The following is a 26,038-nucleotide window of genomic DNA, read 5'->3' on the forward strand; positions in this document are numbered from 1 at the left end:
ATTGCGCTATATTAGCTCTTATAGAGAAAGAAATCCTTATATGGTTGAACATAAAACCGGCGTTGTCTTGTGCTGCAAACGATAATTCAATATGCATTCGTCATGAAACGCAATACTCGGTTAAAGCGGCGTCATTCTTACCATCCATTTCATCATAGATGACGTAAAATACACACTGTATTCCGTGACCAGGACGGTGAAGTTGTGTTTCATGATATGACTTAAAAATATCACCTATTACGGTATGTTGAAAATACATAAAGGTTGCAGTATATTTTTGCACCAATTTAATCTAAAAAGTCAGCACCTTCAATTAGTTTGCGTGCAATAGTACAAGAGAGCATGCGTTTGGTTCTAGCAATGAAAACAAATCACGATTAAATTAGGCATAATCGTGTTCCTGGCTCATAGTTGTTAATTCAGTCCATATGTTTCCTTGACACGTTTATTCATTTTATCGAGAAAAATATTAATTAAGAATGAATTAGATTTTACATTGAGCAAATCGTGATATAAGAATAACATAAATTAAATTAGACACCGATATTAAAATCTGTTTGCAAACCCCTGACACTAACACCACTCGTTAGTGCAATGTACGTGGTCGTAAGGGGAAAACGCCGAAGCATAAAATCCGATGCTCTCTCACACACTATCGCGCACAGAGGGGAGGTTTGTCTCGTTGAGCACAGGTTTTCTTTTTTTTCTGTTTAGCGGTGTATGGCTTCTCTCAGGAAAAATGGAAACAATTTGATTTTTCTTCCCAACAGACCCAAACAGTAATCGGAGAACGTGCGTTTTCTACCCGATTTGACATTGGACAAGGGTATTTGCCGAATTAGGGATTTTAGGCAACGATTGGACCTCAAGCTCAACTGCTGTGAATGCATTTTTATGCTCTGGACCAATTCATTTTAATGCATTCCAAGATGTCGATGTGTTTCTTATCAACAATCGATGACATGGCGTTCTACCGTTGGTCCGATAGATCCAATTGCGTTTAATAATTTCGTTTTCGGGATCCCATTGACAACAGAACCCGTGTAAATAGATTTCAGCAGCTCACACAACGACTCGACTGATAAGAAGGGACTACCAATGTACACGGGGGCACGACTTGCTGGATTAGCCCCCTGATGGTTGATAATTGTGCGCCGCCACTTTCAATTTCGTTTCCATGTTTCCATGCTTCATGTGACCTTCGGCTCACATCTGTGTTTTTTTTTGGGGAATAGTCCACCACTCGTAGCCTGTTGTTGACACTCCCCTTTGAAGATCGCCTTAGTCTGTTTTTTGCTATTTTCCGCTACAGCCACTGCGAATGACCTTTCTGTGAACCTGAATCCGCACCGTTAGGAGTCAGTGTATGTGCGCAGGCTCACCGACAACAGCTATGCTTTACTTTCGATTGCCGCTTGCGTCACGATTGTGATAATAAATTCACACACAAATAATGTGTATCAGCCGAAAAACAAGAGCGTTCCAATGTGGCACGCGTGTGCCTTTCGACGTCATCGATGTTGACTTTGAGGCACAAATTCGTATATATTCGTAATATTCGTTAAAAATATTTCACAACCGAAGGAATTTGTTTACAAATTGATATTTGATTGCAAAAATCGTGATTTGTAAAATTGGTTATAGAAATGAAATATAATTAGAGCGATAATGAAACAATTCGTCTTTAAATATCAGTGAAGATCGCATAACGAATTGCTTCTATTTAAAATATTCACTAAAGAAAATCAACATCATAGAACAAATGTTAACATTCGCAGTCAGAAAAATAGAATACCTCTTCGTTTCACTTGTTTTAATATCAGTTCTAAAATAGAGCTTCAGTTTACGATGCTCTCTGTTTTTTTATATCCAAAAAGTTAAAAACAACCAATAGTCGACCGCATAGAACAGGGGTTTGCATTTAAACGGAGTAATTTCAACAATTCTGCACAAACGTTCCGCATTCAAGACTAAAAGAGGTTGTCGAGTTCTTTCGCTGATCCAATTTTAGACCAAGTCATTGGAAACGGTTTAAGCCCAAAACGTCCCATGAATCGCTTCGATTCTGTTTTAACTCCATTGGTTTTGTTTTATTTTCCTTTCGTTATATAGATATATTTAAAACAATAGCTTACTTACTTCGTTTAAAAATAAACTTTCACTACCCAACTATAATCTAACATTTTATGCCGTTTTTTTGTGATTTGATCAACATTGTTTGTGTGTGTGTTTTTGTTTTCTTTAATCAATTAACTTGCTTTCTTTTCTGCTGTGTTGCACCTTTTGTGTCCCGTATCATTTATCATTTCCAGATCTTTCTAATTTTGCTTTGCAAAAAGATCTACCTGTGCCAATTGATATTCTTCTATGGTTTATGCAAACGAAACTTTTATTTGATTTCTGTTTTATTGCGACTGTGCTTGGTGACCTCTTTTGCTACTATGCGTCTAAAAACTCACTCGCCTGGTCCTAGAACATACCGAAACAATAGAAATGCATTGTATCATTCTTCCGAATCTCCATCCTCCTTCAGCTGATTATCAAACATTTCTCCTCGTGTTTTCTCTGGTCATCTACCTTGCTTGCTTTACAACCTCATTTAGATTTTCCGGGAGTAGCTATCATATGTTTTCAACCACATTCTCCTTTTCCCCTGAAATAATCCCTGCCCATTACCATAAGCAGCCCAATAATGGATCCTCTGTTAAGCCAATAAAAAATGCATCCCTAAGGCGTGTGGTGTACAGCATTACATGAAATCCCTCTCCTAACGCCCAATTGCACTGTGTGCGGGTTTCGTCTGCGGTTATGCAGACCTAACGATTTGTACAAACAATTGTGGAAGAACTGTTGAAAGATCCGCGTGTGATGCGGGCGTTGCAGTTATGGATGAACTTTTTTTTAAAGCGATTAGTCGTCTATCGTAGGTTGTGCAAACTTCGCCATTTCGCTTCTACTACAGCGACCAAACGAAGTATTAATTGTAGTTGCAATTGTAAAGTGTAGGTAGCATCACGACTTATTTTTATGTACGCTTGGGAAGAAGATATAGCAGACGAGTAGGACTTCCGCGTTTACATCAATCCTCCTGGCAGCAGAATCTGTACTGCTGCTTTGTGGTTTTGTGAGGTTTTTAGCTTATCGTAGACATTTGTTGTGTAAGCGGTGCATCAAAATGGGCCGGCACAGTTGTTAGCGCATCTGCTGTGGTGCGGCTAGTAGAACAGTTCTAGTAAAAAGAGAGATAAAGTTAAATTAATGTTTATCTTATCAATGAACATCACTACCAAATAAATTGGAGTTATTTTATTCATTGCTATTGTTAAACAATGTTAACAGTCGCAGGAATATTCCTTGTAATAACCATCAAGAGCTTACCTTCGGTTGAATGCGATAGGTATCTACACATTCCACCTTTAATGGCACCGTTTCCACAACAAAATCATACCCATACGATCGCACAATAAGCAGTGTGTGCAATGGCACATTGATGTACGGCACATCATCTAAAATCGGAAAGGGAAAATTTTCATTACCAATTAAACCGAAATAGATTAAACCGCAACGTACCTGGTTTAACGCCCTTAAAGTATGCCATTATGCAACGAAGAACAGCCTGATGCGAAACGACCAACACATCGGTGTTGGTCAACAGAGCCTGCACAACACTATCCACACGTTGCAACAGATCCAGATAGGACTCGCCGTGCGGATACCGGTACTTGAACTTGTCCTGATCGCGCCAGGCAAACTCTTGTGGGAATCTCTCCTGTATTTCCTCGTACGTAAGTCCCTCGCAGATGCCAGCGTTAATCTCGTTGAGATCCTTAATAGCTGCCCGCGGTCCTGGGATGTTCTGGACGGTATGGATCGTACGCCGCAACTCAGATGTCCAGATCTACAAATAATGTAAATTCGTTAGTTCTAACAAACTTTGAGTTGTTGGACTTCTGTGTATTAAATTCTACTGACCAGTTTCGGTCGTGGAGAGTCCGGAGCCGATCCGGGGCCCCCTAGCTGTCTTGCCAACCGTTCGCCATATTTCATGCCCCGTGGGGATAAGTCCGCATCCCCACCGATGCGTCCCAATACGTTATACTCCGATTCCCCGTGCTGATGATAAAGAACGCAAACATAATTAGACAACATACTTGCTATTTATGCTGATGCCTTTTCTTACCCGGCTGAAGTAGAACGTTTGCTGACGGATAACAGGACTCGCCAAAACACCCAATATGTCCGTCTGTATAGCACCACGAACACCCCGCGCCGTTACGGAGTGATACATTGGGTCCTCCGAGTTGTTTACCGAAATTAGCGGACCCTCGAGTGCCGTGCACGGTTCAAACTGTGGCGCATGGTTCTCGTTACTCGCCCGGAAGCGTCGCTCCCAGTCAATGTTTTGATCGAGCTTACGGTAAAATTGTACCGTATCTGCAACATTCTCCTGCAGACATTTGTCGTTGCACGTGAACTCGATCAGCAGATGATGAAAGACGGCATCACAGCAATAGGTGGCCACCGTTTGCCGGGTGGCCCGAGTCAAATGCATACCATCGATGATCTGCAAAACAAAACCCACGAGAATGTATTATTTCTGTTTGATGCTCTTTCGGGTCTGGGGAGGTATACATACCGCAACATTATTTCCTTCTTTGAAGAACAGACTAATTTCATTGAACGTTTCTATGGTAGCATTTTCTTCCACGGTAAATACTGCAAAGTAGAGTAAAAAAAGAAGCATATTAAAATTAGTAAAAAGTTCGTAATTTAACCTAAATCATCCATTAACTGTGGTTTAATTCTTGTAAAAAATAAGTTCCAAATTTCCCACTTTCATATTTGTTGGGCGACATAACGTAACGCAATGGTTGTTTTACTACTAATATTAGAAATTATAAGAACCATTCAAAAGACAATTTCTGTTATGTTTAGCTGTTTTAATTATTTTGAAGTTTCCTTCAAATAATTTAATGTACATTTAAAGTTGGGTGATGAACTTGAAAATTATATCCGAATCGCGTTTTTAACTGTTGCAATGTGCGAAAAGCACCAACCAACGATGGCACGAATTGACTTTTAAATTCCATCAAACCAACAATCGTATTTCCGCTCCGGTAATGCAACTGAGACAACAAACTACTTGAAATCACCCCTCTCGAAGAAAAAAAAAACGTCCCACAACTGTAACTGGGGCTTGGGGACTTGGTGTGAAAGTAACGGCTTAAGTAAATCCACACAATAAACCGTACCAACGTTCGTTTGCGCCTTCGAAAACGTAAACAACAACACATCCAGCGACCAGTGACCTTGGTGCGTGACATTGAAAATGACCGTTTTTCCACTTTTCCACTGATGTGACGTGAGCCGTTTGTAGTTTTTTTTTACTGCAAGCCATTTGGGAGATTTTAGACCAACAAATGAACCGGAACGGGTGACGAGGGGCTGCATTATTACAATGCATCGCGTGAAGATCGTATGTATCCTTCGTCGGATGGTATATTACTCTCTTACCTTTGGCGCTTTCGCCACGCCAGCTCAGATGTCGGGCAACTTTGTGTGCGGCCAACGATTTCCCCCTACAGGGCAGTCCCACAACGGTAACGACGAGTGGTGCTCTCAGCGGGCATGGTTTGACCGTATTACCGGTTGCTAGTGTGGCCGGAATTGCCGCCATCGTTGCTCCATCGCGTGTTCCTGTTGGCGTGAAAGAAAAGAGCAACGATGAGTGAAGGTTCTTGCAAGGACTGTGAGTTAAGGATATTCCTTCGGGGACGCCTGTTATAAATGCGCTACGTTAACATCGGTTGTGACATTTTCGTGACAGCGAGCATGTAATTACTTTCCACAATCGATCTAGTCCCCCCACCCTACTGGACACTTGGACAAGAATTAAGCAAACACTCCAGAAATAAGGAAAAAGAACATCTTTTGCTGATAAGATTGGTACGTTTGGTACGTTTGGTACCACTGCGAGGGAAACAAATGCACAACACCTTACACTAGCAGCCATTCTGGGCTAGTAACCTTTTCCTGTGCGATTTACTTCTTGTTGGGACACTGAGACGCGAGCAAGGCAACCGAATAAAACATTGAGACACAACAACAACCCCTTGCGTTTGCTGCTGACCCGCAAACCGGTTGACAGATTGTGGCTGTGGCGGGTGCCTGACAAATGTGCTATTTACTTGCGGTGGCACTGCACTTATCATCGCCGTCGTTATCACCATCCTCGTCGTTGTCGTCGTTGTCAACGAACGCAGCAGAAGCGGCAACGCAGTTCATACGTGTGTCGGATGCTGCACCGGGTGCTGCGATGGAAAACTGAAAACAAAAGTGAAATTTCCACCGCTTCACAACACTGCCCTGGCACGACCAGTGCGGGTTGTGCGCTCGCCTTTGCGTCTGTGTGTCGGCGGGGGCTGGGTTTTATTTTTCTACATCGGGTTTTCCCTTTCGTTTTTGCTCTGAGCGTACGTGTGGTGCCTGCACACAGCAGCAGCAGCAGCAGCACCAGCACCACAACTACCACGAGACCGCCACAACCAGATACGGCACCACGCGTGTACTGCACGTTACGTACATCTTCCCTTGGGGGGGGAGAACCACGTTACCGCGGGGTGAAGAACCCAACCTTCTCGCAACAAAACGGGGTCTTTCTAGTCTAAAGGGACGCGACGACCAACAACACAGAAATGGTGCGTTCTGGGTGTATGCGTTTGGTGGAACATCCATTCCGTCCCATTCCCGAAAGGTGGCTGCCTTTGGGGCGCATGTGTGCGTCGTTGGTTACCGTGAGAAGTGCGTTCGATACACCGGCCCAGCGAAGGGTCTTACCGTTCTTTTTTGTTGGGGGGATATATATTTTTGTGAGCAACAAAACCGCTCGCTCTACTCTCGCTTTACACACCCGAAACGAAGCCAATGAACTGGCGGGGGGCTCACTTCTATACCGGGTGGATACCGCGCGGAACAAACATTCAAAACAGACACACGAAGCGAAACCGAAACCGAAACGCTATCGAATCCAAGGGTGGTTTTGGAAGTAACTGGGGTGAGCAAAATCCTTGTTTATTAAATTCTTTTTATCATTAGAATATACTAGGCCGAATACCACGCATGGGAAGGGACATTCCTACAGACTACAATTTTTACTGAAGTATTTGAAAGTTCTAGTGATATAGAGAAATCTTCGATTTACTGCCCAAAACTCGTATCTTCATGAAAAATCTCAAATCTCGTATCCTTGAAGCACAGCACTGATTCTTAGAAGAAGTAATTTTACTGAATTTATGCCACAAATCTCACCACCGCCACCTTTTTCAATTAATTTTTATTCCGTACCATCTTCTTGATTTATAGTGTATATCCCTAGTGGGAAAAAGATAAATAATGTTACCACTCGAAAGCATACTTATTCGAGAAATGGTTCTGAGTTCTAGCGAATTGTTTGAAGCATATCTGATGAAAATTTCAAGATTTTCCAGGTTTGCATGTTTCCGGGATTTTCTAGCCCAGTCATTGGTCGGGATGGGATTTTAGACCGGTCCGTTAGTATGAAGATCGGCGCCGTTACCATCATGGCACCGAACCGAGAAAGGATTTAATCATTTAGTTCAAAGATTCATAAATCTGAATCAATTAAAGCAATTAAACCAATTAATCATTAATAATGATGCATTAACTCCTTTGGCTGAAAATTCCTTAGCAGGCAGGTGCATTTATTTGAAATTTCAGATATTTCGAAAACCTTAAACTATATGAAAATTGTACCGTTTTACAAACGTCAGATAAATAGAACTTTGTGAGGGAAAATGATCTCGATATGGTTTCGTTTCTGAATCCATAACGAGGACATGTTAAGTGTTAGTTATTAAGGTATATAAGTAACATTGCACAAATGTGTCAAATGTCTACAAAACCCTATCTTTTCTAATCGCGATCAAAACTTAATAACCCTAAATTAATCGTCTCAAGTAACATTCAAATCAACCCTTGCCGAGTTCGACCGACGAACATGCGTACGCGACAAACAGAGAAATGCGTATCGTATCTGGGTTTAGTGCGTGAAAAGAGCGACTCAACCGTGATTGTGGGTGTGTGCGTTGGTTCTTGAAGTTTGTCATACATCACACAAACGGTACGGTTTCGCTTCCCGACCGTAAAGCTATATTTTAAAGCAACAATTAACTCCACCGGGCAAAGTGAAGTAATGTGTGCCTTGCGGTATTTTTGACAGTTGGAAAATTGCTCGGTCAACGTTGGTGGATTTGTGAAATTTTTCCTCTAGCGATAGTTGATTGATTCTGATGTTTTTTTTACAGCAATAATACTTAAGTAGCAACAAGTTGCGGGGGTCAGTACTGACGGTTGCGCGTACAGTGCATTTATTTTGGTACATCATAGAGTTTGAAGGTAAAGTTATTGTTGTTTATTTTGTGAATAACAGATGAAATTAATTATTACAATGTTGAAATTAAACTTATGATTTTAACTAAACGATACCAAAATGAGGCAAACCATTCATCAACATAGCATTCACTATCGACTAGCCGATCGGGTTGTGGTGAAAATGTGTATTGGTGCTAGTTTTTCCCTCGCAAAAAGAAGAACCGGCAGACAGACTGTCGCTATATCTTTTAGTTCTTCCTTTTGCAGTTTCCAATGTTTTCTCTAAACCAGCAGAGCCTTTTGGTGTCTAATGGTCAGTGCGCATGTCAGCGATAAACCATATCATGGACCAATTTCCTTTGCCGTGGTCTTGGTAAGATGTGTCTGGTCTTGTGACCACACAGTGACGTGCTACAGGACGTGCCTCCCTGTCTGTTTTGCTAGCTAATGTTTACATTACGAACTGTTTTTGCTTTACTTTTTTATGTTTTTTTTTGTGTTTTGTTCCACAGTGTAAACTGTTATTTTTGTGCCACTGTACTTTCCTCTGAAAAGAAGAGTGTGTATAAAAATAGATTGTTCACCCTTACTTTGTCACAATTTAAATCAGTGCTTTTTTAAGCGAAATTCTTTATTTTCCTTTTGCGATTCGGAATTTCGAACGGCAAGAGATTCGAATGTTAGTTTTGCTGCGCCTTAACATATTTTAAACCGTTGTCGTTGTAAATCATTGTCTTGTGTTTCTGTGGATGCTTTATGTAAAATATCAAAACTAGTACAGATCTGTTATGTAAATCTTTTAGACTAATAAAAGTACGCGCGTCTACTTGCACTGGAACGGATCTTCTCTTTAATTTTCTCAATATCCTGACTCTTCCCGATATCGCTCGAAGAACGAGTTTGATTAGCGACGGAAAAAAGCAACCATTAACTCTGCCTTTGAAAACCAGAAAAGTAAACTGATAAAGGCAAAAAGAAAGAAATAGCTAAAACAGTTTCCCAATGAGGAACACTACAGCATGTTACTCGTAATACCCACTGCTGATGAATGATCTTGCGCTGTAATAGTAGCAATGGACTTGATACAGTTTGCTCTGATCCTCTATCAAAAAACTTCCTGGGTGATCGCCTGAGATTGAACAAGGCGTATATCATGAAGCTGTGTGGAAAGGGCAACTATCATCTAAACCGGGTGACACTCGTGCAACTTTGGTGCGATAAATGAACCAAAGCGATCGAGCGCTTCGTCGCCTATGCTCCGTCGTAGTCTTGCTATTACCGCAATATGGTCTGACAGTTTTTCTTCCCCAAGTGAGCCAGACATTTTGGACATGAAGTAGAAAAAAATAAATAAACAAACCCGGTTCGTTCCGATGCCCACATACATGCCAGCCAAACACACACTGAGGGGCTTAGTCGTATGGGACACACGCTGCTGGTGGAGAAAATGCGTTTGATAATTTCCTGATAGTTTCGCTGCGAAAACGTTCCGGTTGATTGGACGGAAAAATAGTGTATGCGCTACATATTTATGCATTTACGTGCGTACGACAGGAGATCGGTACGATAGCGATCGGTTAAAAGGCAACTTATGCAACTACGCCATCCACATGCGGCGATCAAGCGGATTTATCTAAAGTGGTTTAAAAAATCAACTTTCCACGTTTTAAATGCGTACAAGTTTAGGGGTAGTTTAGATATAAAGCAACTATTTTTTATAGTTAATATACTTCCACCTTTTACTTATTTGATGCGTCAATATTGCCAAAAACAGTGCTTCTTCGGAAGTCAGTTAAACTTCGTCTATTTATTTAAATTCCATTATGACGGCAATGCCGTATTTTCTTAAACTTCGTCTAAATATTTTAATTAATTGACGTTTAAAAACATCTTTATTATTCTATTCTTTAAAATACTTTTCACTAGACTTACATCGAATTTAACTCTTTATAAATGTCCCTTGCTTACTTTCTCTGAAAAAAAATCTTTCAAAGAACTGATGCCACATATTTAACTGCCGATGTCAAAGAACTGATGCGGAACAACTTTTAATTAAAACTTTCAATAAGGAAACGATAATCTAGAAACCGCACAATCCTTCTTGCTTTCACTGATAAAAAGTAACCGGTTGCTCGCAGTCGCAAATAAATTCGTAAAGCTTTCAGGGCATTTAAAACCTAAAAAAAGTGCATAAGAAGAACCCACAGCATGGCTACCATTAACTTTTTACTGAATGCCAAAAAAGATCGCAACACATATCAGCCCCATATTAGCATATTTATTCGACAGAATTATTACCGTATACACACCCGGGAGAGAGAGACCCGTTAATTCTGCTGCTACGGGGAAGAAATCGCAACCAAAAGGAACCAAGATCGTTATTCCCGGTGGGGAGAAATCGGTTGACCTTTTTCCCTGCCATTTCCACCCCCGAACCACCCCACAGTGCGCGATCCTTTTGCTTAATCGCGACCAACCGTTTGCCCCTGAACTGATTTCTCCCGCCCAGAAGAAGTTCGCCTGACTGACTGACCGACTGAACCGTCTTCGTTGGATGGTGGATGATTTTTTTTTATCTCGTTTTGTTTACTTCTCGACTCCAGCCCGCGACGGGATAATTTTCCCGCACAGTTTATGCGATCGTTGCGCAGATCGGTTAGTGGTTTAGATAGGTGTCTTTGTAGGTTAAGATAAGAATACATTATTGGCACGAATCGGTTCCGGCCAGGGTGCAGAGGGGGGAAGGTCCCAATCAATCGCGAAGCTCACTTTCTCGCTTTACATCGGGTTGTCATTGAAAGTGAGCTGAGGTGATTGTGGTTTTATGCGTTACTAGCGCGTGGAGATGTCCAATGATTCGAGCGAGTCTGGCCATGCTCTGGGCAGGTTTTGTGTGCTAATGAGCATAAGTGGATCTTCGCTAAGGGCTGGGATAGGCTTTGCCTGTGTATTGGCCCTATCATCTGGTGCCCCTATCAACTAACAAGCATGCAATGAGATCGTTATTGGAATCGAGACTTAAATAAAAGTTGTTAACAGATTGATTAGCGATCAAAGAAACAAGATCTTCAAGTATAAACGCAAATAACTAACGCAAATAAACAATTATAAAAAGCATTTTTATATGTTTAACTCCGTATCCAAAATTACTGATCAATTTTTTTTTGAATTTTAAACGTAACATTGAACTCTGTTAACTCTGCTTCTCTTTCTCATTTTTCGCATTATGAGAAAGTAGAACTATAAACATGGCAACTATTTTTAAAATCTGCCCCAGTTTACGTCTTACGATGTACCAGTTGGTCCATCCATTCACGTACCTGTAAAAGGTACAATAAACCTGTTATTTTAGCGATCATCAAAAAAGAATATTCGGCAAATAACTTGTTCCCTTTTGCCTTGCTTCTCACGAAACAAATATTTGTGTCGGCAACTTAACATTCTACGTGCTAAAAGCTTATCTTCCCCCGATTTATATAACAATCAAACGAAACATACACTTCGTTGCCAATATTTGATCGCGGAAACAATAAAAAAGGACTCCATTGGCATCTTGCTGCAACAATCGAACCAATTTATGGGACGAAATGCATTAGATGAAAAAATGTGCTTTCCACGGCAGCTGTGGCAGCATCTAGCCGGGTTTGAAGTTGTTATTATTGGAGCACACCACCGGTCTTACCGACCCGGTTGGTGTAATTGATTTAATGAAACTGGTCGGCACATTTTTGGCAACAGACTTGCGAATTTGTTGTTCGCTCCTTTGCATCGGAGCATCCGTACATGGAGGCGCGCTGTTTTTTTTAACGTGGCGATAATTTGCGTGGCCTTGCCCTAAAGAAACCGTAAAGCGGCGCGAAATGTAAAGAAAAGCAGCAACTGTAAGTTGGTTTGTTCTTTTCCACGGTGGGATCATGAAAGTGTCTGCATGCGTGAGCAGCGCTTGTCGCAAGAAATGATGCTGATTGCGGTGGGTAATGGATGCGGCAAAGTAGATATTGCAGCCGCGATGCACAACGAGAGTATTTAATAAAACCGAAACCGCTACGGGAAGGACGAATGGTGGAGCTATTAAGGGGAGGAAAACGAGATATATAACCTGATCGCCATACCGCAATCACTTATTTGCTTTGCAATTTTGCTGCTCAATTATGATGAGCGATCGATACATGTGCTTCACACGATTGGTAGTACATTCTAGCATTCGGGACGCGACAGTCGAATGTTGCGCGACGTTGCCTCTACGTTGTAATGCTACATCGGGCGGTCTGTGCGTAAGTAAGAAAACAATGGGTGTAATCGATTGTTTTAAAATACAGACCGCACAATACACACAGTCCGTTAAATAGAATAGTTCTACTATTATAATAGTAAAATTCCACCTTTTAAAATTAGAATTAGAAGTTCTCATGTCATTTTTAAACTAGATCACGATATAATGAAGTGTACTTAATTTAAAGAGGAACAATAAAAATGAAAAAAATCAAACAACAAGACTGACAAAGAGAACAATGAATATAGTACTTTTTGCTTAAGTTAACAATAGCAAGTTGATTCTTTATGAGGTTGTAAAACGATACTAAACAAATTAATGAGTTTGTTAAAGCTAACGCAACACGTTTATTGGTATTCAGTTAAAAGTTGTTTCAACATTAACGAGTGTATTAAAATCTCGTACGTGCCGAAGAGAGCTTGGGTTTAAATTTTTAAGTTGCAATTTTTCAAACTTACGTAATTATTGTAAAATAAGTAAATGAAAAAATTCAATTGTTACATTATTATTTCTATATTTCTGTGATAGAATGACAGCAGTATTTTGCAACATTAATATTTCATTATAATATGCACCTCACATATATTGAATCAATGTTTTTTTCTCCACATTTTGACCATTGTTTATCATCACACAATCCTGCTGTGCACGCTCGATGCAACACACTTCGACAGTCTGGCTTTCCGCGTTAACAACCGCTCTGCACAATTTAACCCTAGCACTCGATCGCGACGGTCGAGTCTAAAAAGCGTCTTGCGTGCTCGCCGATCAATCTAACCATCAGGTGCGTGTTTGTCGGTGCGTTAACAATTACCCCACGGTGTAGGAAACAGTTCGAAGAAGAAAAATACGTTAATTTGCTTTTTGACAGATAAGGCACGTTGCGATCGTTCAGATTGTGCGTTACGCGGTCGACATCCCCCTTTTGCTGTGCGTTCTAATTGGCGTGTCTGTTACGTGGAAAAGCTAGAACTAGAACCGATCGCGATAAACAACTTCAGACACATGATCGTGACCTATCTCTGGTGGAAAGTTCTGCGCAGTTGCTTCCACTTATCACACAACACTATCTAACTCGAGTTCTCAACTTGTGCCCTACGAGTAATTGAGATCAGTTCGGTATTGTGCTTCATTTCGGTGCGTATGTTCGGTGTGTTTGTGCTTTCAGTTCTAGACCCTGCTCAGTGTGCGTTCCGTTGGTCGCTTATCTCGGGTCACGCTTGATACTTGGTCGTCCAAGCGCGCTGTTATCAGTGGGGAAAGAGGAAGAAATTTTTTGCGCAACGCAACAACGAGTACCAGTTTGGCAAAAAGGGCCCGATCGAAGGGAAAATTGGTTTGCAACGAGCGAAGTAATAAAACACAACCACCCCAGATCCAGTGCAGAGTTGCTGGTTGAGCCTTAGCCAAAACTTGTTTCGCTTCCGCTTCAGAGCACGAAACTGACGGGAAGTTTGTCTTGGCTTTGTCGCAGAAATAAGTGTGTGAGTGTTGTCGACCGTGCACGTCGGTGTGTTGTTTAGGGCCCGGAGGATAAAAACGTAACCTGTCCCTGCCTGCTGCTCGCGTTATCTTAATCACCAACGTCTGCAGCATATTCCGGGCTCGTACCGGAGACTTACATCAAGCAAAAAGGTTTGTAAAAATGTATAACACCTCAGACTGGTAGCTAATGTTCGAGGAAGTAACAGTGCAAGGGTTCTCTTCATGATCATTCCCGGGGAATGCGTTGGTGATTTTTTTGTTGGACTGCTCCAGAAGGACCTCTCGAAAGTTCAATCAACTTCTGAACTTGGAAAGGAATGTTGAAAATGTTACCTCCATGAGTCTTACTGTTCTTCCGAGTCTTCTACATCTCCACACCTACGCGGGATGCTAGGTTTTGGCATTAGAACCGAGCGCCTTCAGACGTCGTGGGCAAACGCAGCATAGCTCGCGTCTCCCGGGTGTGGGTCAATCGGAGGTTTCTTTTGCTATGTCCCATCCGAACGCCTCAAGACACCATCACCGTACCACCTTGCATGGGTTTTGGTCGGCTTTTTCGCTCCTCGACCAGCCAGTCTGAGGGCTTGTTCTTGGCTAGTCTGCATAACGGGTCGCAGTCACCAACTTCAGAGCGATCGCGAGCCACCGTTGACGTTACGTCAGTAAGGGGGCGCACGTTGAAGGGAAAAACCTGTTTTATTCCTCTCTCCATTTCTTTTATTTTATTACGATCACTCGATCGTTTGTTTTTTTTTTTTGTTTTCCTTTACTTCGCGTATGATCGGTCACTGGCCCACCATCGGGCCAGAGGTAAGATGACGAAGGGCAAGAGAAAGATCATACAATCTTGACTACGTGTGTCCACCGCCGAACCATTTCATGGCGGAATTGTACGGAGATGGTTTATATGCTCACCATCTTTTCGCTGCTTGTCGCCAATCGGGAAAGTTTGAACTACTTTTAAGACTCTCAGCTCTTGGACCTCTCGGCGGGACAAGTTTTCAAGGAGTGGTCACCTAGTGCTTTGGCGTTGTTCTTGAAAGTCGACTATAAGGCGCTCAAATTTAATCCATTCCTCAGTTTTTTTTAAATATTGAATAAAGACTGCAGAATGAAATGGAACAGAATATTAAAATTCGTATAAAACCATAATAAAAAACCTGTTCGCTGGTTCCAACCAATATTTTTAAAACGAAAGCAACTCAGAATGGACCAGCACTGGCCTTGATTCCGCCTCGCTAGTCACCGGTTCTGGCACAGGTTCTGAGGTTCGCTGTTGGCTCAATATGAATATGGTAAGAACGGTAACACCCATGTATTCATTCTTGCCGATAGTGTGCCACATCATGCGAAGGAGGTTTCGAAGAAGAAAGGTCTGACCCTGAGCTCGAGTTGCAACACTAGCCCTCCCTTGTCTGCATTTGCACACGCAGCTGCATCTTAGTTCAGGGTCGATGATAAGGGCTGTAAGAATAAGCAAAGTAATTGTGATCTTTTCATGCGTGAACATTTTGTGTGTGCCCCAGTAGAGAACATTCTGTCTAGTTATTTACCTCGCCAACATAAGAGAATGTTGAGTAGTTGCATTACGTTATTAACATGGTCGAGATATCAGTATTTACTGATACTATTATTATTTAGTATTATTTAGTATACCAAGATCAAGAATCTATAGAGACGAAAGGTACAGGAAATCTCTTTGCCATGAATAAGTTTAACTCAAATCATATTAACACTTCTACTGTTTTTACTTAAACTAGTCTAAGAAGCTCTCAATTTTGTACAGATTTGGAGAACATCTTAAACAAACATTGAGTAAGGTAAAAAGGTAATGGAAATACCTTTTGCTTTTCGGTGTGCAATTTTGAAGCGACATTTTCGCAATTTTTCAGACTTTTTATCGTCATTAATTAAAAATTCAGCGTTACATTAAAATAAAGCCTGCACTAAATCACACCATGATACACAAAATGCAAACGAACGATCAAAAATTTGTGTTTAAAACTGCATACGATGATCTCGTTTTAATTAGCATACAGAGAGTGAAGATTGCAAACAAAGCTCCCGACGGTTCGGTTTGAAAAAAAAAACGGAAAGACCAACAGAAGAAACCGAAAGCAACCTTCACGCGGTCCAAAATGTGGGCAGCAAATAAAAAAATCGGCCAACTTTAAAAAAGCGATCGTTTCCATTTCGAAAAATGGGGAATGGGAAACGGTGAGCAAACCAGAACAGTGTGCCCTAGAACAGAGAGCGGCAAGTTGTGCAATTGCGCTATGTGCAATTGTTGCGACATTAAATCCTCCCGAAAAAGGGAAACCATCGCTGCAACAATGTAAATTACAACAATCGACTGGATAGTGGAAGGGTTCGGATGGTTGTTAATTAAATAATTTCCAGTCTAACACTCGGTTCTGATTCGGTTTTTGCACCTGGGAAATGGAGCGATTCGTTTGCGTTCGTTGGTGCATGCAGCGTGGACGAGACGACGGGAGAGTGCATAATTTATGAGCGTTTCCGAATTGCATAATGTCTCCCCACACCACATTGACGATTTAAAGCCTAAGCCTTGCCTTAGCAGGTAATTTAAATTACTCATTCAAAATCATGTTTGCTCGCTTTGCTCGCCCTAACGATTCGCGCACACCTGTGAGAGTCCTATTTTCCCATGACAAAATAGCACTCCGAAAAAAAAACGGGCATCAAAGCGACGAAGGTCTGTGTGTGATGTGTATGTTTTTTTTCCATTTTCGCAGTAACACCCAAAACAAAAAACGGAAAAGTCCCCCCTGAACCTCGCCACAGCTCGATGGCCTGGGCAAGCTTTTCATTGGGTCGGGTTTTTCACTTTCAAACGTGACGTTTAATCGTACCACAAAGCATGAGGCGGTGTTTGCTGGCTACGCATGACACTTTAACGCAACGCATATTTATGGTTCGCGCAATTCATCAACAAAACCTCGCCGGTTTCATGGTGGACCGTGCACAAATCTCACCACAGGGTGAAGCACGATGGCTAATAATTAGCATTCTAATTGAAATTTTATGCCGTCCCTTAAATGTGTTCGGGGGTTCGGGGCCTGATGTCATGATGCAAAAGGTGGCTAAACATGGGAGGAGTGGATTTTTTTTGTATGAATTTTCGGGGGTCTCTAGTTTGCTGTCAGTTTCCGGAGTACAGCTCGTTGTAGAGAAATTATGGCAGGTAATTTAACTCATCACTATTATGACAGATGTTTCGTTCCGTTCATTTCTGTTTTGGCCCAATGTTCAATTCAAACGTTTGAATTACAGATTTGAGTGTGTAGATAAGAAGAAAAAGGCAATAAAACAAAAAAGCATGTAAAATTATTTAATTACATCATCAACATGATGCTTCTCGGTCAATTTGACACTAATAACAAATCTTGTAATCGCGCTGGTTTATTTTAGCATACAAGCCCGTGTAGAATATGAACAAAATAGAGTGCTTTTTGGTGCCATAATGAACATAAATGAACACCACAGTCATTTATGAGCGTTTGTAGATTTCTGCAGTGAATAGGTCCAAATATACCACAGATTAGCAGGAATATGAAAGAGAGGATTACACAAGGGATTAAACTGCTTGCGATCGTTAATTTTTCCATTTTACTGGCAATATGTTCATCCCAGCTGTTCATGCATTTAGTGGTGACATCGATAGAGGCTCCCGTGGAGAAAATAATCTTGTATGCATTTTACGGCGTTTGCGCTACATACACTCGAGTTCAATTAAGCTCGTTTAACTTGTACGGTGGGATGGTAACCAAACCGGAAGACCTGTTAACGATCCTACAACGGATGGACGGTATTGAGATGGAGTGGAATGAAAGAAAGTCAACAACAGTATTGATGAAAATATCCAACTGATAAAAGAGTCCAATTTATATATAAATTATATGTTCCTAAAATACGGCATTAGGGCCTCCGATATTCCGATAGCATAGAAGCTATAACGTTTAATCGTTTAGAAAGTAAACCCCGTTCAACATCAATATACCGAACTTTTTAAGCGATCCTCTTGACATTGACAGCATTTATTGACAATATTGTTAAAATTGACTCTTTGCAATCTTGTGCAGTTCTATTTTTGAAAGAGCATTATTAAAAAGCTTCCAAAAGGCTTTATTTATTTTTCGTTGATTTGTCTTTTATTAGTCCACGTCCTCTTTGTGGTACACTAATACACCTTCTCCTCTCATAACGTGGCGTGGGGGAAACAATTTATGTCACATGCTCTATCGCTGCTGGTGCAAAAGATGGCCCATCATGCCCGGAATCATGTGGTCAAACCGGAATTGGACCTCAATCAGGTGAAAGACATCCATCAAAATCACTTTTCACATGAACCGTGTCTGCGCGCCAACAATGGCGATGTGGTGTGAATGAATGTGGTTCAAAAACTAAAAGTCCGTCGCCCGTTGTTCCGATTGATAAACGATCGATTTACGCTCTGACCGGTGGCCCGGTGGTTGGAACCGTTGGAAGTAGCAATAAGGCAGTCGTTACCCCTACATAAGATTTCGATTTCGAATCAATTTCATCTCATTCGTTGATCCCGTGACCGAGCGGGGGTCAAAAGCGGTGAACGAATGAACACCGAATGGTCTGCTTGTGCGCGCGCTCCTTTTTGCTCACTGGGTACCCAAGCTGTTAGCGGGTCGGAGGAAGAAAGTTGATCCCAAGAAATGCGCACGGTGAAGGAGAAGTTTAACACACTGCCGACGGTCGACGGTCCGATCCGGACGGTAAAGGAAAAATCGTCCGATCGGCGAAAGGTGGAGTTGAACCGTTTTTCCACTTCCATGCGTTGGAACACCAGCGGGTGTTTGTACTGTTTTCCTCTTCCTTTTCGTTTTGGTTTATCCTTCCGCCGCCCGACCGAGCTTGGGTATGTTTTGCTTGCTTTGCATTTTTGACGACAACCGGCTTGGGGTGTTTTCTTGCCCGGAATAGGACACGTTCGGGTTTCCCGTCTCGCCCTACGGTGGACGCACAACAACAGCAAAATAAGTAAAGCGAAAAAAAAGCTTACATACCAACGGGAAATGTACTTTGCGAATCGATAAATACAGCAAATAAGAGCACCGAAGACGACGGAAATGAACGCCTGCGAAGTCGCGTTACATTTTTATGTGTGCCTAAAAGAAAGTGTTGCATTAATCCTTCTGCCTTTACTTCTGGTTTTATTTGGTGATCTTGCTTTAATTTATTTTAAGCAAATACGGTCCATACGGAGAGAGGAAGAGACACACTGCGAGGGTACGTAAATAATAAGCAAAATAAAGGTGCGTATGCCATTTTCTGCCGGTACCTTTCTTCCATCGGGCCCAATTTTTCACCGCAGAAGAAATGCTTTAACCTGCACCGCTTCACCCTCGCATCACATCACACACAGCAGACACAGACCGTTAAAGGCAAAACCAAAAGTTAATGCAGACGTAAACAACGAACCTCTAAAGGGGGATGCCCCAGAGGGATGATTTGGCGAAGCATATTTACCTTTTATTATCATCATCACCATCATCATCCGAACCGGCCGAAAGCGCTCGCAGGTTGTGAAAAGTTTCACTTTCTTCGCGGACTGATGTATGATCGGCAATGGGTGCGCGCACGCGCGTTAAAGAAAGAGAGCATCTCGGCAAACCCGCCGTTATGATGTTACTTTTGGTGGTGGTACGACCAGAAGCGGTGCATTATGATGCACTTTTCGGTGCACGAGATATATGCTAGGGCACACCATCACCCTCCGAAGAGTAATTGATTGGCGAGGGCAAGCGCAACTTGCTTTGCGGTTCGAGTGCAATAACTGCTGTGGAGTTAATTTGTGTACTTACTTTACCAGTATTATATATGAGCTCATCTCACTGGGGAAGTTTTTGAAGCGAATTGAATAATCAACGAAACCCACCACAACCCCCCAATAAAAGTTGAAGCTGAGCATATATGAGCTTGAGCGGGTCGGATGTTTTGGGGTTTATGTTTTGATTGCGAAATATTAACATTTTTAATGAATAATTTAAACATACGGTGTGTAACGATGCATGAAAATGATTAATGTCTCTTCACGTATCTCATCAACCATCAGCAGGAATAAGCGATGCCTTTCTTTGTTTAACAAACTAACAAAAAAAAACTTAAATAAAACACCATAATTAGGACGAGATATTAATTCCTTTTTTTCTGCTAAAACTGGATAAAAATGATTGTGGATTAAGTAATGACCACATCGAGCAAGCAAAGAAAGATCGATTTTTATCGTTGTCTTAAGTAGTTTTTTTTTGTCGTATACACAGCTAAAAATAATGTCGCAAAACACACAAGAGCAGATGATTTACCTTCTGTGTGCTTTTTTTGCTCCTACCCTTTACTAAATTGATTGACACAATTTTTATAACTCCTTCTGTGGCAGGCCATTTAAATAGCTATGCCTCTCCGAAATGGGGTGGAAAATTGAACAACGAAACAAAAAATAAAGCAAACAACCGATCACGATCTTTCTCGCTCGAGTGATGGTATAAAAACCTAATTTTCGCGTTCGCTGACAAAAGCAAGCATCACAAAGCGTTACTACAGCGATGAACCGTAACACAGTGAACCTGCGTAAAATCGATCACGATCGACGGTGGTTGGTGGCAGCCGTGGCATGAAACGGTGTAATAATGATCGTATCGTCACAATGAAACTGGAAACCGTCAAAGCGGTAGGACGAGCAACGAGCGGGTTCTCGCTTTTCCACTAAGAACACGAACTAAATTAAATCATTAATCGCGCATGGTCCGAAACCCGTTGACAACGTCGTTTTGACCTAGTGCAGACAGCGTAAAATATGTAGCCGTTCCGTACGATCGTGCCACGGCGCACTAACCAGGCCGTCGTTGTCTTACGACGACGCGTCACACTTTGTCCGTCCAACGATTAGACAAACAAATCGAAAAACAAAGCATTCCAAAACCGCCTGCAGCCGACACTAATCCCATCTAGGCGAAGGTACAGCTGTTCATCCGCGGCATTAATGTTTTAATGTTGCGGTTCAGGTTTTTTTTTTAGTGTTGTTTAGTGATCCACTGTGCGCGGTGTGCTTATTTCAGCTTTATGCTTTGATTATGGGCCTGTCTGCCGCTGGATCGGTGTTTTGTGTGGGAACCCGCGCTGGTACATCCCGTGCAACTGAAACGGTGAACTAAACCAAATTATGTTTGCATAATCCGTTGTGCACCGTGCTCCCGATCCCGTAATATAATTTTCAAACGATTTGCTACTCCTTCCACCGGGGACGAAAGTGATGCCAGGAGGATAGACGGCTTCGGCTGCGGTTCATTAATTATTGGATGGTTCGGTAGCAGAACGGTTTAACCTCCTCCTGACTTATTTTTCATGGTTGATCGTCTGCAAACGTCTTTTCCTTTCGGTACGGATGCATTCGCTTGGAAATTCGCTTGCTTTCTAAGCCACCTGGATGAATTCGACATGGTACGCTGTGTGGATCATCCAGATCGGGACTGGGAAATGTAGGTTCGATAGCGATAGAAATGAAGCAAAAAAGGCCATATCAAATTTATGAAAGTACATAACTTAAAATATGTTTTAGGACATAAGCAACATAAAAAGAATTATTTTAATTTCCAGATTTATACATTCCATACATTTATACATTTCCATTTTTTTTTAAACGGATTGAATTGAAAATTAATTTTCTAAACTTTACTTATTTCATCTCAAATTGTGGCTCTGCAAAACTCATCCCTATGTCATTATGTATGTCCATATGCTATGTGCTTTACGAATCTGTTCAGAATGATGCAGTCCGGGGTACAAGGATTATTTGACAGGTATAGGCTGATAGCTTAAGCTTTCTAACTTATGGTATGAAAACTTATTAACCTATGCAATTTTGTTATTTATGAGTTAAAGTAATTTTAACTTGCTAATACTATGAAATTCCATAACCCCCGATACACAACAAACAATGCGATGTTAATGCAAATCGACCGAAATTAATCATGCTGGATTTGTGTTTTTCTTTGTGCTTCCTGCTCCTTTTGAATGCAGGTCTCTTCCACCTACTGTTCAACATTCCTCGATTGAATGCAATTTTCTTTCTTTACCTTTCGAACCGATTTGTCCTTCAATGGAACCCACGTCACCACCTCCGTGTGCTAAGCGGGGTCCCATTGCAATTGCACCCTAATTACCCTTCGGATTCCATTGAATATCTTGCGGCTGCTGCTTAGGATAAAAGAAATACGCCAGCAAGAAAAATGGTCCCCGATCGCGAACCAATTGGAAATGAAACGTGGCAACCAATTTTCTGCTCCAGTATAGCTGTAAGCACTGCGAAAGAAAATGTTTGCAATTCGATGCACAATGGAAAACTGCCTCGCCCAAGGCTAGAAAGGACACGAGCGCGCGGGTGTTGTTCGTGCTGTTGCTTCAGAAGATCACAAGAAAAAAACAAATCGAGTCTATCATTTGAGGAAAATGAGAAGAAAATTTTCTTTCTCGTACACCCACATACAGCGCCCGTGACCGATGATTGACTGGGCGAAAGTAAAAGTGCTACCCGTGTCGATTGGAGTAATTGCACAGTTTGCACAATTTTTTGTGCAGTAAGAATATTTCCAGGGACCTTGCCGGGGAGAAATCTTCATCCAACAGGCACACAAGTTAGTTCGATGGAAGTCATGTTCACTCGATTCGGTCACATTCGTTTTGTCTACGCTAACTTCCGCCTTTATCTGTGTTTCGACACTGCTTCCAGATGGGAGGAGACCCCCATTACTGTTGGGATGGATGCATTCATGGTGTGGAGCGTTCCCTCTGGCCCAGCTACAGCGTAACCCCACAATTACCGGTTTATGGTATCATAAAAAACGAGCGGAAACGGTAACGGGAATGGCTGTGGAACCAAAAACGGTTGCGTCTTCTAATGGAAATGACAAGCAATCGCGTGAGATTACAGTATGTGATGTGTGGTAATGGCTTTGTGGGTCTGTTTTGCTATAAAACGGCAAATGAAAATTGTTACATTACATAAATAGATAAATTCTTTGCGTGAGCTTTACGGACGTTAAGATTTATTGTTCAAGAGAAACAAAATTGTTTGGGAAAATTCAATGTAATATAAAGCAAATTCATCAGCGATCACTCATTGCAAATGTCAGGCAAGGTTATGCAGCTTGAAATTCGATCAAAATTTTCTATCATACAAGAGCATCGACGTAACGAGCATTTGATTGAGGGAACTCGCAGTTAACGATGGAATCAATTTAAGAAACAAACAAAAAACACATCAAACGGACGTATCTTAAATGATTCTTAAAATCCTACAATTTTGGGCAATTTGTGCTTCCTCAAGATGCACTGCTGCTAATATCACTTCTCGTTACAAATGAGTCATTCTGGTCATCATTCAAAATCGATTAATAAATCGCGGCACAGTGCGCCGTCGTGACATGCGATTAGGCAATGCGAGAGTGTTCCCCGTTGAGGCGTTGAGGTCACCGCCGGCAAATAATAGTAGCCGCTAATATGAAAATTCACCCCCAAAATCCGCTTGCCCTTTTCCGCCGATATGGGGGCTCCAAACAAGCAACAAAACGCAACCACATCTGGCCTGGTGCCTGGTAGTCAATTTTTGAAGGTTGCCCGTACTGGGAGTCCACAGAGTACAACTTGGACCCCCCGTTACACGGCGCATTCCCTTCAAACCTTATGGACAATACTAAATCTATAACAGCATTCTGTGGCGGTTTTGATGTTTGTGTGATTTTTGTTCATTTTAATTCATCTTTTTCGCCGTGAGCCTGTAACGACAATCATCCAATCAATTTAAGATCACCCATTCACACGGCGATCGGTGTGCGGCGTCTGCATCAATCCCGCTATTTAACGAGTGCCCAAAATCGGAGCCTCCGTGTGCTCACTGACCGTTCACTTTGCGATCCACTGCGATGGCATTTCGGTATGGGAGCATGGTCACATGGACGCCCTACGTCCGACGGGGGTTTTTCCTCCTTCTAGGTTGTCTGTTTTATTTTCGATTAGCGCCACGATACGGTGCGTTAAAGGCATACGCCGTTGTCTTCGAGACAACGGGGTGCAAGTTTGAGAGATGTTCACATAATTTGTGAACGTAGCCACAAGCGACACCGACAGCGTTCGGATCGTTTGTTGCGGCTCAAGGTCATACGGGTCTCTTTTTTTTCTCTATAACGAGCCTTACGCTGATCTTCTTTCAATTACCAGCAACAAAAAAGGAGAACATCTTGAATAGCGCGATGGTATTTTATTGGATTTTCTCCTCAAAGATGTTTATCTGCATCGGATCAAGATCAAATGACGCAAAAGGGCCTACGGGTATGACGGGGCTACCCTTAGCCGGGAAACACACATCCATGGCACATGAAGACACGTTTGAAAACGATGTTCCAGTAATCAATTTCGATCCGTTTGAGCTAGTCATTATAACAAGATCTTTCAGCGGAGCATCTTTCAATGTGACCGGCCTAATTAAGACATAGTCCGGCGTTCAGCTCAGCTCCAAGCATATTCAGTGTGTGTCTAATTTTTAAATGAGGTCGAATGATTCTTCTACAAAAAACGAAGAAATACCAAACAATTATGAATACCACACAGTTGGGAAGATAAAAAAGAAATCAATTACTCCGTGATGTTCCGGTTTGCGAGTTCCGTTAGTTTTATTGATTAATGACTTCATCTTTGAAGAGGGTTTCATTAAAGAAAATTAATGTGATGTGAAGATGCTTTAAAAAATGATAAAAATAAATAAGTTTGATGTTTATGGTGATTTTAAATTTGCTTTTGGTTGCATCTTTGTAAAAAGCAACAAGAGTTCGTATACATGTCCTAAAAGAGGAAAAAACTAAAGTAAAAAAAAAAACAGCATGATAATACAATGGGAAGGAGCATTGTTGTCTTTTGTATCTTTCAATGGATTACAATGGACATTGCCATAATGGCCACAGGTTTCGCTTTAAAAATTTAATCTTTTTTGCTGCTCCACTGGGAAGGTGTGGAATGTCAATAAAAACACTAACCATAATTTGTACAACCTTTTTCTTTATTATTGTCCAAAAATAGAAAAAAAACGATAAAATAATGGGGGCTAGAGTTGGCCGAAACGAATGTATGTCTCCCGGATGTGGGATGGGAATAGACATTTTTTGCACAACCAAAAGGATGTCCGAAGATGTGCAAACGCCAACGTTCGAATTTAATAACGTCCCCGCACGTTCCGACCCCATAATCCATCATTTTGACGCGAACGTGAACTCCGCTTGCCACCCTCCGGCGTCGGATTGTGTCCCGCTTCGTTATTGCAATGCCAAAATCACTCACAAGCTGCCCATTAGAATGACCTATTAGCCTTGTTTCACAAAATGATAAAGGCAACGCCGCGGTAAATCCTTTTCCAGATTCCGGATACACACACAGCTCCGGTAACGGGTATCGAGTAGGTTCGATCGATCGATCACCTTCCGATCGATACCGATATACCACCACGTGCCGTTAGCTCACAACGAAGCCGCCATCATACGGGGGCCCGGGCACGGACCGACAAATCCTTGACATTAAGCGGGTTGGCGTTTCGAGTGGCTGGTCGATGTGATTTTACACGTTTAGCGTTCGTGTCGACAGCGCGCGCGCGCTTCTTCCCATCGTTTAACCAGCGGGCCCCGGATGGGAATGGATTAAAAATCGTCACTTTAAGAGCGGAACGTTATTTTATGTTTCGCTCGCGTGGGGAGGGTTGTTATAAAGGGGTGTTTTGTGCCTTCTAACATTTCAGGATCACGCAAACAGCCGGAAATGATCATGGGCAACGTAGCTATGAGATTGAGAACT

At 41.8% G+C, this 26,038-nt stretch overlaps 2 protein-coding genes across 3 annotated transcripts in view; one reads left to right on the forward strand and one right to left on the reverse strand.

The window, feature by feature from the left end:
- Positions 1-2,063: 2,063 nt before the first annotated feature.
- Positions 2,064-26,038, reverse strand: part of LOC128301222 (6-phosphofructo-2-kinase/fructose-2,6-bisphosphatase-like) — a 62,129-nt gene continuing 38,154 nt past the window's right edge. For both annotated transcript variants that reach the window (XM_053037595.1, XM_053037594.1), the window contains 7 exons: positions 5,515-5,697; positions 4,637-4,716; positions 4,181-4,564; positions 3,973-4,113; positions 3,571-3,898; positions 3,379-3,506; positions 2,064-3,229 (listed from right to left, as the gene is read on the reverse strand). In XM_053037595.1, the coding sequence (XP_052893555.1) occupies positions 3,134-3,229; positions 3,379-3,506; positions 3,571-3,898; positions 3,973-4,113; positions 4,181-4,564; positions 4,637-4,716; positions 5,515-5,697 (1,340 nt within the window). In that variant the 3' untranslated portion in view covers positions 2,064-3,133. The remainder of the gene's footprint in view (positions 3,230-3,378; positions 3,507-3,570; positions 3,899-3,972; positions 4,114-4,180; positions 4,565-4,636; positions 4,717-5,514; positions 5,698-26,038) is intronic.
- LOC128301223 (alpha-N-acetylgalactosaminidase) overlaps positions 13,405-26,038 on the forward strand; it is a 44,966-nt gene continuing 32,332 nt past the window's right edge. The window contains exon 1 of the mRNA XM_053037596.1: positions 13,405-14,299. The gene's annotated coding sequence lies outside the window, so the exon portion shown is untranslated. The remainder of the gene's footprint in view (positions 14,300-26,038) is intronic.

This window comes from Anopheles moucheti, chromosome 3 (genome assembly GCF_943734755.1).
Source record: "Anopheles moucheti chromosome 3, idAnoMoucSN_F20_07, whole genome shotgun sequence".
NCBI lineage: Eukaryota > Metazoa > Arthropoda > Insecta > Diptera > Culicidae > Anopheles > Anopheles moucheti.